The sequence below is a fragment of the Castor canadensis genome, chromosome 8 (genome assembly GCF_047511655.1).
Source record: "Castor canadensis chromosome 8, mCasCan1.hap1v2, whole genome shotgun sequence".
Lineage (NCBI taxonomy): Eukaryota > Metazoa > Chordata > Mammalia > Rodentia > Castoridae > Castor > Castor canadensis.
Genome location: NC_133393.1, coordinates 60,136,636 through 60,154,215, shown reverse-complemented (window position 1 = coordinate 60,154,215; position 17,580 = coordinate 60,136,636). Strand labels below are relative to the sequence as shown.

Sequence of the window (17,580 nt, the reverse complement as noted above, 5' to 3'; positions counted from 1 at the left end):
TATAAATTTTTTCAAACCCTTGGTTGTTTTTTGTTTACTTTCAAAGCCAAAGAAACTTACCTTTAGCAATTTTGGCAATCTGAGAAAGAAGAAACAGGAAGATGGAGAAGAATATGTTTGTCCAATGGAATTGGGACAGGCATCAGGAAGTACCTCTAAAAAGGGATTTAAACCTGGTTTGGACATGGGCCTGTATGATGAAGATGATTTGGACCGGTTAGAGCAGGTAAATGCAACACCATAAACCTCTTTTAAATGCCTTCAGCCACTATGGGGGGGCTTTATATGCAATATCCACTAATCATGGATGTTCTTTTCAAATGCCTAAAAATAAGGATAATAAAATAACAGTGAACACTTACAGACTGCTTACGCTACTCCAGGTCCTATCCTAAGCACTTAACATACAACAATGTTTGTGGTAATCTGAAGACTTCGAATTATTATCCGCATTCAAAAACCAAAGCACAAAAGTGTTCTGTTGCTCCCACCCCATCCAGCATCACTGCATCATTTCTGCTTAGACTTTCGCTCATTTTGCTGCACTTTCCTTGAAATCATGAAAATGGGTATGGCATGCTGTGGTTTGTTCTTTGCAGATGGAAGATTCAGAAGGGACAGTAAGACAGATAGGTGCGTTCTCTGAAGGCATCAACAACCTTACAGTAAGTTTATTGAGATGTTACTCTAAAAGTAACCCGAATGCACTGCACATGCATTGGTGAATGTGTGGGTCCGAGCTCCGGACTCGCAATGTGTGACTCCCTATCTTCTTTTTTCCAGCACATGTTAAAGGAAGATGACATGTTTAAAGATTTTGCTGCCTGCTCCCCCAGTGCCAGCATTACAGATGAAGACTCAAACGTTTGACCATAACACCTGGATAAGCACTAGGAACCCACCTTAGTTTTCAAATAGCATATACAAAAACCAACAGATTGTATATTGTTTCTTGTTCAAACTTCTGCTCATTCAGAAGCGGAAATGGAAGGCAGGGGACTCATGCCTGTTCTGAAGTTGCCACGAAAAATGAGACACTGGTGAATGAGAGTATAATTGCTTTACTCTATTTAATGTAAAAATCTGTAAGGTATTATATTTAAAGCTGCATTTAAGATGAGTGTTTTACCATAGTGTTTCATTCACATCCCCAGTGTGGAGGGCTTGGGGAGCAGTAACCAGTATGTGAATGACTTTGTCACATCATTGTGTTACTGCAGTCATAGAAGCAGGACATCTGTGCTCTCAAAGTAATTCATCATGCAGAGTTTCCAGAAGCATTCATTGTGCCTGCTAAATGCCAACTATACCTCTGCTTGCCTCTTACTGTCTTGTTTTTATATATTTTTCTAAGTATATGTATATATACCATACATAAAAATAGAACTTTTATTTTGTGACCTAAGGAAGACAATGAAAAGATCATATTAAAAACAAAAGCAAAAGAACAGTGATCTAAATTTTCACATAGCAGCTGATTCCTGAAGAGATCAGAATGGTCTTTCTTTTTCTACAACTGAATTTTTACAATGTTCATCCTTCAGACTAAACTAATATACATGAAATATGTGTCTTTGATGACAGCATAGAATTGTTGAAGTTTAAGAACTTCACCTTTACCAGGCATCAGTGGCTCATGCCGTAGCCTCGCTACTCCAGAGGCAGTGATCAGGAAGATCGCAATACGAGGCCAGCCTGGGCAAATAGTTTGTGAGACCGTATCTCACAAATGCCCAATGCAAGAAAAGGGCTGGTGGAGTGGCTCAAGGGGTAGAGCACCTGCCTAGAAAACATGAGGCCCTGAGTTCAGACCCCCGTACCACAAAAAAAAAAAAAAAAAAAAAAGCTTCACCATTAACCTTGGATCTATTTACTTTATAAGGAAGAACTTGAGCAACATTAATATACAGTTAACTTCAGTGATTTGGAAGCATTCACATCTCCCTCAAAAAACAGTTGTAGAAATAATCAGAAACAAAACACCTTTACAGTATTAAGGTTCTTGTTTTCCTTTTTGCTAAATACATCATTACATTCACATACTAACCGGCTGCCTAAACATATTAATTGTGCATTCCTCAGCTGTCAATAAATGGAGTTTTATTTTATTTCAATAAGAATTCAAATGGTCTGAGGCTGCAAAATTAGTTTTCTAATGGTTATTTTGTTAAGTATAGCTCATGGCTTCCGTTAACTCTGGACCCAAATATTCTTTATAAAGAAAATAGAAAACTGCAGCAAAACTGTTGCTGTGGGTTTTTTTTTTTTTAGTGGTATTGGAAAAATCTATTTTTCATTCAAGACTGCATTATTACTCATACTAGCCAGATGCAGAAAAGACAGGTGTTCACAAATTGGGGTGGAGGTGGGCGGTTCAGTTTATGCCAGTGGATTTGATTACAAATCATTTTTGAATATTGATGGTATTTTCTTTTACACTGTCAGCAAGTTACCAAACTATTCACCAAAGAATGTATAATACCAGTTATTCATAACTGAAATCACTTGATGCTAACAGTGCTTTATTTTGAACTCTGTCATTCATTATTTGGTAACTGTATTGGATTCTTCTGGTATTGGGGTTTTATTTTAATGTGAATATACATCAGCATTTGAAAAACTTGATTTCTTATTAGAACCTGGTTGAAAATACCAAGAAATTGTTACAAATGCCAATGTTCTTTATTCAGGACACTATAGCATAGCTGATGATGATAAATGATAAGGTTAAAAATTTGTTATATATTTTATTTACAAAATATTATACACTGCTGGTATTACCTTATGAAAGAAAATAAAGTCAATTGATAATTGCCTCATGTTTGTGTTGTCATTATTTAATTTCCCTTTATTCAAAGTAACAGATGGGCTTGGTTTCTGATTTAGAAAATAACACAAACTCTTTCTAGTTTGTAAACCTTTGTAAGTTTGTTTGGACATGTATCAACAGAGAGAAAGTTGAGGTCATTGCTCAAGAAGCCTTGATATGAAAGGGGGCATAAACAACTGAGCTGGGAGTGAGGAATGATGTCAGAGGGATGTAGGAAAAGCAAACAGAAATGACATACAAATTTGAAGAAATTAGTTGTAGGAAAAGGTGTACGGACCTAACCTTTAAAAAAACTAACTTACTGTTTTTAACTTAACTGAATTTTGGAAAGAAGACACATATCTAGGAAGAGATTACCAAAGATTAAAAGTAGATTGAATATAACCTAGAGAAAAACAGATGTTTTGTGTGAAATTTAGTATCTGTAACTTAATAAACCAGCAGGAATCTGTATGAATACAACACACCCGGTTGACAAACAGGGAACCCTCCCATGTTTGTTTAGCTGTATGTCTATATGCTTAGCTACACAAAGACACCTGTAGAGTTGGGACACTGTGACCACATTAACTGAGGTGGCTTTGTTGCGGAACTTTTCCTCTCAAAAAAGCGATTCTGAACAACGCACACATGCTTGATATTTGAGGGCAGTATTGACCGGGTGTGAAAAAATGGGACAAAAAGCATCACAACAGTTGGCTCTGAAGGACAACAAAGAGGTTCTCGGTGTCTGTGAGGTGGTCAGTGAAGCTATAATCTACACAGCTCAGAGACTAAAGGAGTATCTTGGATTTGAATATCTGCTGACTAAACTCTGTCCTGCTGCCAGTACTCTGAATGAGATCTTCTTAATCCACTTCATCACTTTCTGCCAAGAAAAGGGAATTGGTGAGTGGCTCACCACCACCAAGATGACCAAGCACAAAGCCTTCCTGTTCGGGACAGATTGGATTTGGACCTTTTGGGGATCCAATAAGCAAATAAGGCTTCAGCTAGCAGTTCAGACTCTGCAACTGGCTTCTCTTCAGCCTTTGGACTTCTCCAATCCAGAGTCGAGGGTAGAGGAGTCTTCCTGGAAGAAAAGTAGATTTGATAAGCTGGAAGAATTCTGTAACCTGATAGGAGAGGACTGTCTAGGCCTGTTTATTATCCTCGGTGTGCCAGGAAAGCCTGGAGATGTTCGGGGAGTTGTCCTGGATAGTGTCAGAAGTGGGATGGTGAGCAGCCCTCTGCCAGGACACAAGGCTGTGGAACAGTTTGTCCTGGAGACAGAAGATTGTGTGTTCATCAAAGAGCTGCTCGGAAACTATATGAGTAAGAAAGATGGGCTGAGAGAAGTAGGCAAGGTTTATATTAGCATCCTCTGAACTGCAGATGTGTGTTGTGACTGGCCTGTAAGGTGAAAAGAAAAAATACTTTATTCTCTAAAGCAAGCTCTTCTATTACACCATTCCATCATGGGACTGTTTCTTTTTTAAAAGTTTTGGGTTTTTTAACCCCTTTAGTTGAAAATGATTACCTGGGTCAAAGCATACTAGTGTCACAATTATGGAGAGAAAAAAAATGGCCAGCCTTATTTCTGGAAAATGTATAATTTAGTTTAATGTTTATTCATTTATTCAATAATAGCAATTGGAGAGGATAATAAAGTTTGATTTTCCATACAAAAAGTGTTAGTTCGAAATAGTAGCTAATGCTCACAAGTATAAAAGATACTTTTAGAGCAGTGGAGGGGGTAAATTCAAGTATGATATATTTGATACATTGTAAGAACCTTTGTAAATGCTGCAATGTACCCCACACACAGCACAACAATAAAAAATAACTAACTTAGAAAAGGTCCTTTTAATGCTGTTGGTGAGAGGTGGACAGGATAGGATGGTAGTGAGTGAGGAAGACTTCAGAACCGGTTTAATTGTAGTAATGATACCAGGTCCAATTCAGGCCTCCTACGCAAAACTGCACACTGTTTCTTTCCTCTGATCCTGGCCCCTCTTGTGCCTTGATAGCAGCTTTCTCTGCACAGAAAGACTTCAGTGGGATTTACTTGGGAATGCAATTAGTGTTAGCTTTACCATGATTTAATAAAAGTATTTCTTGTTGTGTTTAGTAGCATTTGTAGTAAGGAATGTATACTCACATACAAAGGCCATTTTTTCTTAAAAGCCTGTGTGGGATTTAACAGTACAAAGGGGAATTGCCATTTATTGAACGTATATGCCAGGTCATGTTACTTACATTATTGCAGTTTGCATACATGCTTAGCAATTCTAAGAGTTTCTAATGAAGAAAGAGGGTAAATAAATGTCAAGGTCATAAATAAAGCTAGAGTGGCTCATAACAAAAAAGTCTGCCCAGTAACAAAGCCCCAGTTCTTCCAGAGTCACGTAGTCTTTGACTAAGGTGCCAGAATTGCTGAGGCCACAAGGATGTTCAGCTGGCTGCCACTGCTGCTTTCACAGCCTGGCCTTATGCTGCAGCTGCCCCGCCTGCTGGTGACCAACCTGTTCCCTGGTGAGCAGCTTTTGCAAAATGTGGGCCAACAAATCTGAACTGCATCCAAACTCTGAACTTGGCCCTTTCTGTGTTTTGAAATTTAGGCAAGGCTCTTTCTGTGAGGCTGAAGTCATATGAGGGCAATATGGTATCAGGCAGTAATAGGGTATCAGATCTTACAGGGCTGCTATCCAAAGTGAAAACTACATTTGTTGTGATGTGTATGACTGGAACTCCCAGGGCACTCATATTTTCTGTTCTATATCATTGGTTTTTTAAATGCTCATTGGAAATCACTAAATTGGTATCAGGACACTTGCCAAACCTCTGCACTGATTTTTCTCATTTTGGATCTCCCCTCCCTTCCCTCTCCCATCTTCTCTGCCTTGCTGGACTGTGACTACATCTTCCCTCTCCTCAGGTTTCCAGTCAGAAGTATGCAGATGAAAGAACAATATCAGAAGACAGGGAGGTTGGGAATTTATTACTCTGCTCTTCCCTGTTTCACTACTCTGGGTTACTACATAGCTCCTGTCCATCAGTCCTCCTTCTAGACTCTAGCTAGAAGACTCCAGCCACCTCTTCAGGCCATTGACTGTTCCCTGGGTGATATTAGTCCCCTGCCCCTGTCCCTACTCTGTAGACATTTCTTTTTTTAATTCAGTGAAATCTTTGGAGTGTGCGGTTTGATTTGTTCTCCAACCCATATTCCTGGTTTTCCCATCCAAAAGTTGAATGAGGGTGACAAAACCTACTGTTACGGGAAACTTGAACAGAGACATGGGACACCAAGGCTTTTCAGAAAGCAGTATTTATTAGCATGCCAGCAGTGGCTCAGTGGATTCCCATCCACAGGCTGAGCCCCAAGGACAAAGGGGTCTCACCTTATATACCCGTGCAAGCAGGTTACAGAAGCAAAAAAGAAGGTTTAACCCATATATGGTAGCATGCAGCTCCATTGACTACTTTACCCCCAGTATTATGTAACCTTATTTATGTTTAGATTCTTTAAGTGTTCTCTTCTGTTATGCCATCTCTTCCCCCCTGCTACTGTATCAGAACACAGGGCTGTCTGTTTCTCTTCTGGTCCTCCTCCCTACTACACTACATTAAAGGACTGCTATTAGTTACATAAAAGTAACAGTAATGAAAGTTTTAGTACAATTATTGTAATCCACTGATTCTTTATCCTGTCTACTACACAGGGTTCACAGAGAACCTAGAGTTGCATCATTATCTTCTGTCTAGACTGAGCCTGAAGAGGCAGCTCCTATTTTCGGTGCAATGAGCCTAGTGTTCTTCAAATTAGGATAAGCCTCGCAGCATTAGGGAACACCAGCCCCCAGGTCCCTTGAGTTTTGTGACTCAAGCCCTGGGGGAAAAGGAGGAAGGGAACTTCCACAAAGTCCATGATGCCTCCTTGCTTCAGGAAAGAAAGGGCACCAGGGCGCCTCAACCTTTTGTTTTACCTCCTCAGAATATATATGCACCTCATAGCCCTCCCCCTGAGAAAGTCGGAAAAGGAAGAACATGAGCAGCTTCATAGTTATGCTACATTAGAACTTTGTTTTTCTAATAATAAAGAAGTATTAATATACATATGAGCTGTTGAACATTTTTTTAAAAAATGGGGCTGTGGATGTAGCTCAGGGTAGAATGCTTGCCTAGCTTGGATCCTGGGCCTGGGTTTGATCCTCAGTACTACAGTCAATCAATCAATCAATCAGTAAATAAATACAAAAGAACATGGGGATTGGTAGAGAAGCCCATTTTCACTTTCTGTTGGCAAGGTCTCCAGCAGCTCAGTTTTTGTGAAACATGCTATACTGTCAAAAACAAAACTACGCACTTGAAAGCATAATTGGAAGATAGGTTTATTCACACATCAGTGCTGACTGCCTATTATGTGTTGGCCCTGTTCTCCACCTTGCTAATCCAGCAGTGAAAACAACAAAGTCCTACTCATGGGGAGTTTCCATCTTGATGGTGGAAGATGTAAATATATGTACATATACTAAAAATGGGTATTTAGAATCAACCAGGGTTGCTGTAAAGGAAAAGCAGGGGGAAGAGAATGAAGAGTGAATGTGTGCTATTTTGTCTCGGTGGCTTGAGGGAAGGCCTCAGTGAGGACTGGGCAACTGGCCAGAGATCTGAAGGTGGGGAGCCAGCCTCAGTGCAGGCATCTGGGGAAGTGCTGGAGGGAGAAGGAACCTCAGAGGCCAGCCCCGAAGGGAAGGGGCCTGGTGTGATCAAATCTCGCAAATGAGGCTGGTGTGGATCCAGCAGAGTCAGTCAGAGAGAGCTGTGGGAGATGAGTTGAGAGGAGTAGCCAGCAAATGTTGTGTTGATCAACTGCCAAGCCAAAGTATGGAGTCTGGATTTTCTTGAGTGGTTTGGGAAGAAGAATGCCTTGATCTGACTTCCACTTTAAAATCCTCACTCAATGGCTGAGTGGAGACTAGACTGTAGGGAAGAAAGAGAATGAAAGCCCTGGCAGGCAGCTTTCCAGTTGTCATAGTAATCCAGACAAGAAAAAAAGTTGGTCTCTACCAAGGTGAGAGAGGAGGAGGAGCAGTAAGTTGAGATTCAGGATATTGTTGAAGGCAAACCAGACAATATTTGCTGATGGTTGCAAGAGGGGTATGAAACATGCTACAGTTAGAATACTGAATTTCCAAACTTTTAAGTAATGATGATGAAGGATGGACTGCAGGAGGTCCCAAAAGGTGATAATTGGCCAAAGAGACACTTCTTCCACAGACATCTCCACCCTCGGGCAGTACAAAAAAACGCTATAAAAACCCAATTTCCAACCTGCTCCATGCAGCCTTTCTCTTCTCTTCTCTGCAAATAAAATCTTTCTGACCTCTGCTGCTGGAGTCCGCCTCTGCTTTCATTCTCAGAGTGGACCCAAGAACCCTGAACACCTGAAAATTCCTGCATGTCATCTGTATCGATATATAACCAAGATACGGAATCAATTAAGTGTACACCTACAGATGAATGAATAAAGAAAAATGTATATATACACAACTGAATAGTATTCAGCCATAAAAAATGAATGAAATATCACCATTTGTGGCAACATGAGTGGACCAGAAGGACATTAAGTAAAATAAACCAGGCACAAAAAGACAATTATTACATGACCTCCCTCATGTGGAATCTACAAGGTTAATCTCATAGAAGTGCAGAGTAGAATAGTGGTTAAATAGTGGTTATCAGACACTGAGAAATTATGACAGGAGGGGAGCAGATAGGGGAGAGATTGATTAATAAGTACAAAATTGCAGTTAGATAGGAAGAATAAGTCCTGATGTTCTGTTACACAGGCTGAGCACAGTTAAAATTATATTGCATATTTTAAAATACCAGAAGATAGGATATTGAATGTTCTCACCACAAGGAAATGATAAATGAAGTGATGGATATGCTAAGTACCCTGATTTGATCATTACTCAATATAATGTATCAAACTAGGTGTATTAAAATCAACTTAAAAAAACTAAAAAGCTTTTGTTCCCAGATTAAGGGAAAAAAGGAATAGATGCAAGTGCAGAAACAGATTTGTCACTGACATTTCTTCATCCCAAGAAATCAAAAGATAAAGAAAATCATTTTACCTTCTGTTAGTAAACTGGGCATGAGGTTAAGCAGTCCTTACTTATACTTTGAATGTTTACAATCACTTAATGTTTCCTTGGTGTAGATGACCCCTGTGTGCTGTGTAGAGTAAGCTGTCAAGATGGTGGTGTAGAGTACAAAGAATATGCATCTTGGAATCGGGTGTGAGTTTGAGTCTCATTCTCATAAGAACAGAGTCAAGTACCTTAACTCTGTCAGTTTCTTACCTGTAAACTGGGTGTGACTTCAACTAAGTCAAAGCAGACAGACTGTGAAATAGATACTAAAATGTAAGCTTACCAAAATGTCAGAGAACCTAATACAACTTATAAGCATTCATGGTATTAACAACTGGAAGATACAAACCAAAGACTTGTTTTTGGTTTTACCCTAAGTGAAAATAAAAATGTGAAGTTTTTGCTGATTTAAAAAATACTTCATCCTTGGGACTGGAGGTGCAGGTCAAGTGGTAGAGGTCTTGCCTAGCAAGTGTAAGACCCCAAACTCCAGTACCAGTGGACACCAGTGGCTCATGCCTATAATCCTAGCTACTCAGGAGGCAGAGATCAGGAGGCTTGTAACTTGAAAATATCTAGAAAATATCCAACACAAAAAAGGGCTGGTAAAGTGGCTGAAGTGGTAGCATTCCTGCCTTGCAAGCACAAAGCCCTAAGTTCAAACCCCAGTCCCACCAAAAAATTAACTAAATAAAAAAACTACTGCATCCTCAATTTTTTAAAAGCTGCATTCTTGGGGTAAACAAAGTACAGAAGTGAAATTAAAGTGCAAAAGTGAAGTCCTCAGGAGTCACACCCGTGTTAGACAACTTTGCATTGCTGTGACAACGTTCCTGGGTAAATAAGTGTGGAAGGACTTACTTGTGCCTCATGACTTCAGTCCATGGTTGCTTCTTGGAGCAGCATGGTGAGCAGAACAGCATGGTGGGCAGTATTATGGTGCAAAGTGGTCACTTATGGTGGACCAGAGGCTGAAAGTAAGATGAAGAGGGGCAGGAAGCATGTATACCCTTCAAAGACAGGCACCTGGTGACCTACTTCCTCTAACTAGGCCCCACCTCCTAATTGTCCATTCAGCTATGAACTCATCAATGGGTTAACCCATTGAGGAAATGAGTTCCCTCATGGTCCAGTCACCTCTCAATAGCATCAGCCTGTGGGGATCAAGCCTTCAACACAGGAGCCTTTTGGAGACACTCCCTATTCAAACCATAATATTCCACCCAGTTTCCAGGATTGAGGCCGTCTCATAAAGTGCAATGCATTCAGTCCATCTATAAGAGTCCTCAGAGTCTTAAAAGTTCAAGTGTTGTTCAAAAGTCCAAATTCAAAGGTTCTTCTGAGACTCAAGGTAAACTCAGCTATGAGGCACTGTAAAAATCAAAGAACAATTTACATACTTCCAACATAAAGTGGCATAAACATTCCCATTCTGAAAGGAAGGAACAAGAGAAGAGCAAGGAAGGACTGAACTAAAACAAGACTGAAATCCAGCAGGGCAAACACTACATCCTGTGGTTCCATGTACAGCAGCATATGGAGCGTACACTGGAGGGATGTGAGATCTCAAGGGCTTGGACAGCCCCACCCTGCAGCCTGGCACTGTAACCCTTCAGCCTCTCTCCTTGGCTGGCTCTGCTCTGAGCCTGCAGCTTTCCTTGCAGACATTCCACATTCCTGGCATCTCCGACTTTGTGAAGTCTTCACTGCAGTGTAGGCTTCACTCTCACAGCTTCCTGCATCACCCTTCCTGCAGGGATCCTGACCCTGGATTCCCAGGCTTTCCTTTGAAATCTGGGTGGGAGCCTCCATGATTGTACAACTCTTGAATTCTGCTTGCCTACAAAGTCAGCAGGCATGGTGGATGATGCCTAGGTTGGCCACCAGCTCAAGCAGTAGCTGGGCCCTCTTGGACAAATGCTGTGGTGGCCTCTGAGTCCCTGGAAGGCTGAAACTAGGCAATCCTGTGCTATCAGGGCACCCCAATATCTCTGCTCAAAGCAAAGTCTTTCAAATGAGTTTATAGCTTGACACTCTGAGACTGTGACTGGTGAAGTCAGGCTAAGTACTGAGATGCCCTCAAGGCGTGTTTCCTATTGTCCTAGTGCAAAGGACTTGGCTTCTTCATCAACTCCACCTTCCTTGACCCCAACTTTACATGTGTTTCTTTTCTGGCTAACCTGCAAGTTTTTCAAGTCCTTCTGTTCTGTGTTTTTACTCTTGATTCTTATTGTAAGTCTGGTTCAAAGCAGCCAGAATGCCCACTCTACAGCCATAAATGGTGTGTTGCCTTGAAATCTCCACCACATAAAGGAGTCCAAAACCTTTATATTCAGCCTCCTACAAAATCTCAGGGCATGGACAAAATGTAGATAAGTTTTTTGCCAGAACGTGACACAAATGTCCAATTCCCAGTGGTCCTCATTTCCATCTGAAACCTCATGTATTCTGTCTGAATTCCTAATAGTATTTCTTTTTTCTTTTCTTTTTTTTTTTAGTGGGTGGGACAGCATTTTGAACTCAGGGCTTTGTGCTTGCAAAGCAGGTGCTCTACGACGTAAGCCATACCACCAGTTCATTTTGCTCTGGTTATTTTGGAGATTGGATCTTGCAAACTATTTGTCCCAGCTGGCCTCAAGCCACCATCCTCCCAATCTCAGCCTCCCAAGTAGCTAGGATTATAGGCATAAGCCACCAGCACTCAGCTTCTAGCAGCATTTCCTATACCTGAATATTTACATATTGTCTACAATACTTGCAAACAGACATACTTTGTTCCCACATTTTTAATAAAGAAGTTTTAAATAAAAGAAATTTAGGTTTTTTGTTTTGTTTTGTTTTGTTTTGAGTAGGATCTTGCTGTGTAGCCCATGCTGACCTCAATCTCACAATCCTCCTGCCTCGGCCTCCTGAGTGCTGGGTTATAGGCACATACCTTCATACGTGGCTATAATTCAGGCTTTAAATACAGCCAAAAATAAAACACAATAAAACAACAAGGAAAAAATAATGGCAATTCAAGACATCAGAGAGTTTAATATTTAACATTGTTATATACAGGATTGGCTGCATGATTTGTAAGGATCAATGTAAGTGAGGGTGGAATCCCTTGTTCAAGTATTATTAATAACTTTAAGTCAGTTGGGCACTGGTGGCTCATGTCTGTAATTCTACCTACTCTGGAGACAGAGATCAGGATGATCAAAGTTCACAGCTGGCCCAGGCAAATAGTTCTGAGACCCTATCTTCAAATTACCCAACAGAAAAAAGGGCTGGTGCAGTGGCTCAAGTGGTAGAGTACCTGCCTAGCAAGTGTGAGGACCTGAGTTCAAATCCCAGTACCACCAAAAAAAAATAGCAATAGTTTTAAGTCTGAAATCACAGAGCATTATGTCAAACACAGGGCCCTTCTAAGTGCAGGTCATATGCCCAAAAAGCCAGCTTGGTTTCTTTATTATGTTAGATTATTCATTCAAAAAGCCTGAAAAAATATTTTTATTATAAGTTTATCACAAGTGAATGCACCACCAAAATCCTTTCCAATTGAAAAAATAAGTAACTCTTAGTAACTCCTATATGTATAAAACAGTATTATTATTGACTATTGGCAGATAATACTGCCAATAATACTAAATTAATTAAAAATTAATTTTTAATGTAGAATGAAAGTTACTGCACTTGATTCCAGGGAAAACAATAAAAAGATCAAGGTACAATGTGGGACTGAAAATTTTCTGAATACAATCATATTCTTTGTCACTAAATTTCTATGGTATAGGTCTTGTACACTATGTACTAATATACTCACTAAAATGCACAAATTTGAGAGCAGAAAAAAGAGACTACTGTATTGACCTTGAGCTTAATCCAGTGACCTCCATTTGTACTATGCCTTGTGAACCATATCCCACTTATCACAACCATCCTGAGGGAGACAGGCATTATTGTTACTTTTTCCTTGAATCTGAAGCTCAGAGAGCTTAAGGGGATTTCCCCAAGATCTCAAAGCCCCATATCCACCTTACTTTAGAGAGACTTGCAACTGCTTAACCCTCAGAGCCTTCAAAAGGAACCAACCCTGAGGACCCCTAGGTTTCAGACATTTAGATTCCAGAACTGTGAGAGAATAAATTTCTGTTCTTTTGGGCCACCCAGGGTGTGGTCTTTGCTACGGTGAGTCCTAGGAAACCAATGCCCAGTGCTTCTGCTTTGGAGCAATAGTGGGATGGAAAGAGGTCAGAAAAGATGAGGACAGTGATTAATGCAAATACATACATGTCATGCCATTTGTGCCCTGTGCAGGAACACACATACTGTTTGACTCTCAGGCATTGTGCATGCTCACAGCAAGAATGCCAGGCGCACTTGTGGTTCACATCTGTAATTACAGCTACTCAGAAGGCAGAGATCAGCAGGATCGTGGTTCAAATCCAGCCAGGGTAAACAGTTTCCAAGACCCTATCTCACAAAAAAGGGCTGGTGTAGTGACTCAAGGTGTAGGCCCTGAGTTCAAACCCCAGTACTGGAAAAAAAAAAAAAAAAAAACTGTAGCATGCTTGCTGGATACTCCGGCTCTACCGGTTGTAAACGTACTGAAAGTTGTTGTTTTTATAATTTTGCATTTTGCTATAAAAACAGAGGGTAATTTTATAAAGGGGTGTATGTTAATCCACCCTACTCCTGGGCCAGCTGAGGTCCAACCCCCACCACGCCAGGCCTCTGTAAGCCATATTCCCCCACTCCCTATGGTCCTCATTCGCAGTGGTCTCTCAGCTGATTAAAAACATTGTTTTCTTTCCATGACTTTTATCTATCCTGGGGTATCTTCTGCCCTTGGGCTCTGGCCTTGGATCCACACCAGCGCCCTGCAGGTATTTGCATACGAGGGGCGTGGCGAGACAGGACACGCCCACCGCTCGGCCCCCGCCCCCCGACGCACAGCGTGCCGTCCCTTCCCCGTGCGGCATGGCGGCTGCCGTGTTTCTGCTGTGGCTCGGCCCACGGCCGGTGGTTAAGAGCCTGCGCGCCTTCTCCACCGCCGTGAGCCCGGCCACCCACGCTGCGAGACCCAGTCCGCGTGAGTGTCCTGCGTCGCCCACGGGCCTGGGCTTGGTGAGGGCGAACTGCGGCCGGGGAGACCGATCCGCCGCCCTTGCTGCAGCGGGTGGGGAAGCCGCGAGCTGGGCCTTTCCTCTCCCGGGTCCGTGCGGTTACGGCGCCCCGAGTGCTAGTCCCGCACAGCTGTGCCAGAGGAAAGGACAGCCCGATACCAAGTCCCGAGGGGACGACCTTCACCCTTCAGTGCTGCGCCCGTCCCGCGTTAAGTCCTCGCAGGAGCTGGAGGGGGGCGTTCAAAACTCAGATCTTGTCTTGCCACTCCCGTGTCGAGAATCTACAAGTGGCTTTCGGATAAATTACAAATTCCTGGATACATCCTAATGGCCCTTATACGTACAGCACCTGTTTCTAATTTTTTCTTCTGTTATCCTGAGTACTTAACTCCTACTGTATGTGAGGTAGTGTTGTAGACACCCAGTAGGGTACGTTCTTTTGCAAAAAAGTAATCAGCTACATAAAATGTCATAGTGTTTCTTGAGAATGATGTACTGGGAGAGTAGTGGCTGTAGGGTAGAATAAGATAGGGTAGTCAGACCTCTCAGAGGAAATGACATGTCTGTTTTTTGACGGGACTTGGGTTTGAACTCAGGGCCTCTCACTTGGCACTCTTCCACCTGAACCATTCTGCCATGAGCAGAGCCCAAAGCCATGCAGAGATTTGGGACGAGAGCATTCTTGGCCTAAGGAAATGTTAGGTGCAAAGTTCCACAAGTGAGGACAAGGCTGGGGTGTGATCCAGGAACAGAAATAATGCCAACCTGACTAATGGGGAGCGTGGCAGTTGAAGAGTGAGAGAGTTAAGTAATAGCCTGATCTTGTGAGGGCTTGAAGGCATTCAGTTTTGATATATGGCTGGATTTTTTTATGAGTTGGAGTCACATTGGAGAGCTTTGAGTAGGGAAGTGATAAAATGTAACTTACACTTTCAAAAGATCACTGGCTGCTGTGTGGAGAACTAACTTCAGTGGTTCAGCAGTGGAAGCCAGGGAAGGGTTTGGAGGTTGTTGCAGTAGTCCAGATGAGGTGATGGTGATTTGGAGTAATATTAAAGAAGGTGATGTAGTTGGATTTAGTATAGATTTTGAAGGTAGAGCTTATAAAACTTACTGATGGATTTGATGTGGTTCTGAGGACAAGTTTTAAGGAAGCCTGTTAGATTTTTGTCCTGAGTAATTAGGCGAATGGCAGTACAGTTTACAGGGATTGGGATGACTGCAAGGAGGAAATCAAGCACTCTACCAAGCATAGTTGAGAAGCCCAGTAAAGTCTTGAGCCTCTCTGTTCCGCTCTTAAATATCAGCCCTACTGTATTTGAAGCTGGTTACTTGCCTTAGCTTTCCATGTTCTGTCACTACTTGGCAACACTTTTTCTCAGTGCCTGTTTCCATGGCTGCCTTCTGCTCATCCTTCAGGTTTTAGCTCAAAGCTTATTTTCTCAGGTGGGATTCCCCAGTCATAGTAGTGTTCTCCCAGAGACAGAACCAGTAGGATGGATAGATGGGTAGATAGGCAGATGAGAGAAGATTCAGTAGGGGATGTGCTCACGTGATTATTGAGGCCAAGAAGTCCCACAAAAGGCAACACAGGATGTCAGTAATATGGCTCAGTCTAAGTGAGGAGAACATTCCTCACTTAGAACAAGAGAAGCCGGGATAACAAGAGAACATATTCACCTTTCCTCTGTTCTATATCTCCCCCAGAATCGAGAATGGATTTTCCCCATTCAGTCCACCAACTCACAGACCTGACTATAAGTCTGCTCTGGAAAATGCCCTCACAGACACCCAGGAGTAGTGCTTTACCAGCCATCTGGGTATCCATAATGTAGTGAAGCAGAAAACGAAGTTCAGAGAAAGACTGAAGGGCCAGGTACTGGATGTTCACTGTTCAGCAAGTTGAAGCTAGAGATGGTGAACCAGACTACAAAGAATCTTGTATGCTTTGCTCGTGTCACCCTAATTTATGTATTTGTTTTTTATTTATTTTTTTGGCCATACTGGGGTTTGAACTCAGAGCTTCATGCTTGCCTGGCAGGTGTTCTATCACTTGAGTCATGTGCCTTTGTACTTTAATTATTTTTAAGAAAGTGTCTTGCATTTTTGCCCTGGGCTGGCCAGTATACCTCCCTCATAGTTGGGATCACAGGTGTGCACCACCATACCCAGCTTGTTGGTTGAGATGTGGTCTGACTAAATTTTTGTCCATGAGGATCCACAGTCCTTGCAATCTCAACCTCCTGAGTAGCTGGGACCATAGCCGTGAGCCACCACACTCAGCAAATTTCTTGCTCTTTAGTTTTGTTGACTACAGATGAGTTATAAATAAGGATTATAATAGTTACTTGTATTAGTTGTAATGGATGAAATGAGATGAGATAATGGTGAATGAAAAGCATTTAGCACAGGTTCTGCATGTGGGAATGCTTAATAAATATCCCTATTATTTTAGTACAGTAAAACATTTAGAGAGGCGTATATGGTAGTGTTTTAAAAGGTGTTTTCTATATGTGAGTAATCTGTCCTCTGTAGTCATGTGACTTAGGAATGGCTGTGGATTTTGTTACTGGTGTTACTGTAGCATTGGTAGTGTTGGGCTTTTTTTTTTTTTTTTTTTTTTGAGACAGTCTCACTATGTACTCCCAGGCTGGTTGGAAACTAATGATCTTCCTGCCTCAACCTCCCGTGTGCTGGGATTACAGGTGTGTGTCACCACGCCCAGCACATTGGCAGTTCTCATGTGCTGAAAGACCGAAGGATTATCTTTTTAATAGGAAAAAAAATAGAATAATTCCAAATATGAGCAAGTACATTCATAATTAGGGCATTTCAAGCCAATTATTGTCTTAACTGATTATTTTTAAAGATTCAAAATACTTCTAAGTAGATATTTTAATTTTTGGAAGTGAGCTTATTTTGTTGTGAATCTTAAAACTTATGAGACTGTTTCTTTAGATGATGATGAGTTCACTACACCAGCAATCACAATAAACTATTGAAATTGCTGTAGAATTTTCTGAACTGCTTCTGACTTTTTGTTTTCATGAAGATGATTTTCGTCTCTGAACTTAGATTAGTTTCTTTGTTTATTTTACTGCATCTTAAATTGTGTTAGAACTTGGAATAATGATTAATGTTGAATATTTCTACATTATTAAATTCTCTATCACAATTACGTCCTTGTAGGTACAACAGGAAGAATATCCAGAAGTGAAAGGCAACTGAGAAGAAAGGTGAACAGTTTATGTACTTTAGTGGCTTCTGAAATCCTGAAGTGAGGTAGTACTCCAGAGCAGGCTTCCCAAGGTCACTGGGTAACTGCCACAGCCCTGATGGTGTTAGTTTTTGACCTTTCTTTCTTTTTTTGTCTATATCCAGAGAATGGGCCATCTTTGAGACAGAGAATGACCCACATACTCCCAGGGAACAGATATATAAGCCAGAATAGAGAACTGGTTTTGATGATGCCGTTAGCATCCATACAGCCTGAGTGTTT

At 41.4% G+C, this 17,580-nt stretch overlaps 3 protein-coding genes across 15 annotated transcripts in view; all 3 read left to right on the top strand.

The window, feature by feature from the left end:
- The window catches only part of Ppfibp1 (PPFIA binding protein 1), a 145,263-nt gene extending 142,444 nt beyond the window's left edge, over positions 1-2,819 (top strand). For all 11 annotated transcript variants that reach the window (XM_074083042.1, XM_074083048.1, XM_020184268.2 and 8 more), the window contains 3 exons: positions 47-226; positions 600-665; positions 784-2,819. In XM_074083042.1, the coding sequence (XP_073939143.1) occupies positions 47-226; positions 600-665; positions 784-870 (333 nt within the window). In that variant the 3' untranslated portion in view covers positions 871-2,819. The remainder of the gene's footprint in view (positions 1-46; positions 227-599; positions 666-783) is intronic.
- Positions 2,820-2,952: 133 nt separating this feature from the next.
- LOC109699515 (rab15 effector protein-like) lies at positions 2,953-6,843 on the top strand. Its single transcript, XM_074083052.1, has one exon. The coding sequence runs from the start codon at positions 3,502-3,504 to the stop codon at positions 4,195-4,197; it is 696 nt and encodes a 231-aa protein (XP_073939153.1). The 5' UTR covers positions 2,953-3,501; the 3' UTR covers positions 4,198-6,843.
- A 7,063-nt stretch (positions 6,844-13,906) lies between these two features.
- LOC109699516 (small ribosomal subunit protein mS35-like) overlaps positions 13,907-17,580 on the top strand; it is a 41,782-nt gene continuing 38,108 nt past the window's right edge. Inside the window, exons 1-2 of one of the 3 annotated variants that reach the window (XM_020184264.2) lie at positions 13,907-14,047; positions 17,271-17,317. In XM_020184264.2, coding sequence (XP_020039853.2) covers positions 13,936-14,047; positions 17,271-17,317 — 159 coding nt within the window. In that variant the 5' untranslated portion in view covers positions 13,907-13,935. The remainder of the gene's footprint in view (positions 14,048-17,270; positions 17,318-17,580) is intronic. The other 2 variants (XM_020184266.2, XM_074083041.1) reach the window with 2 other exon arrangements.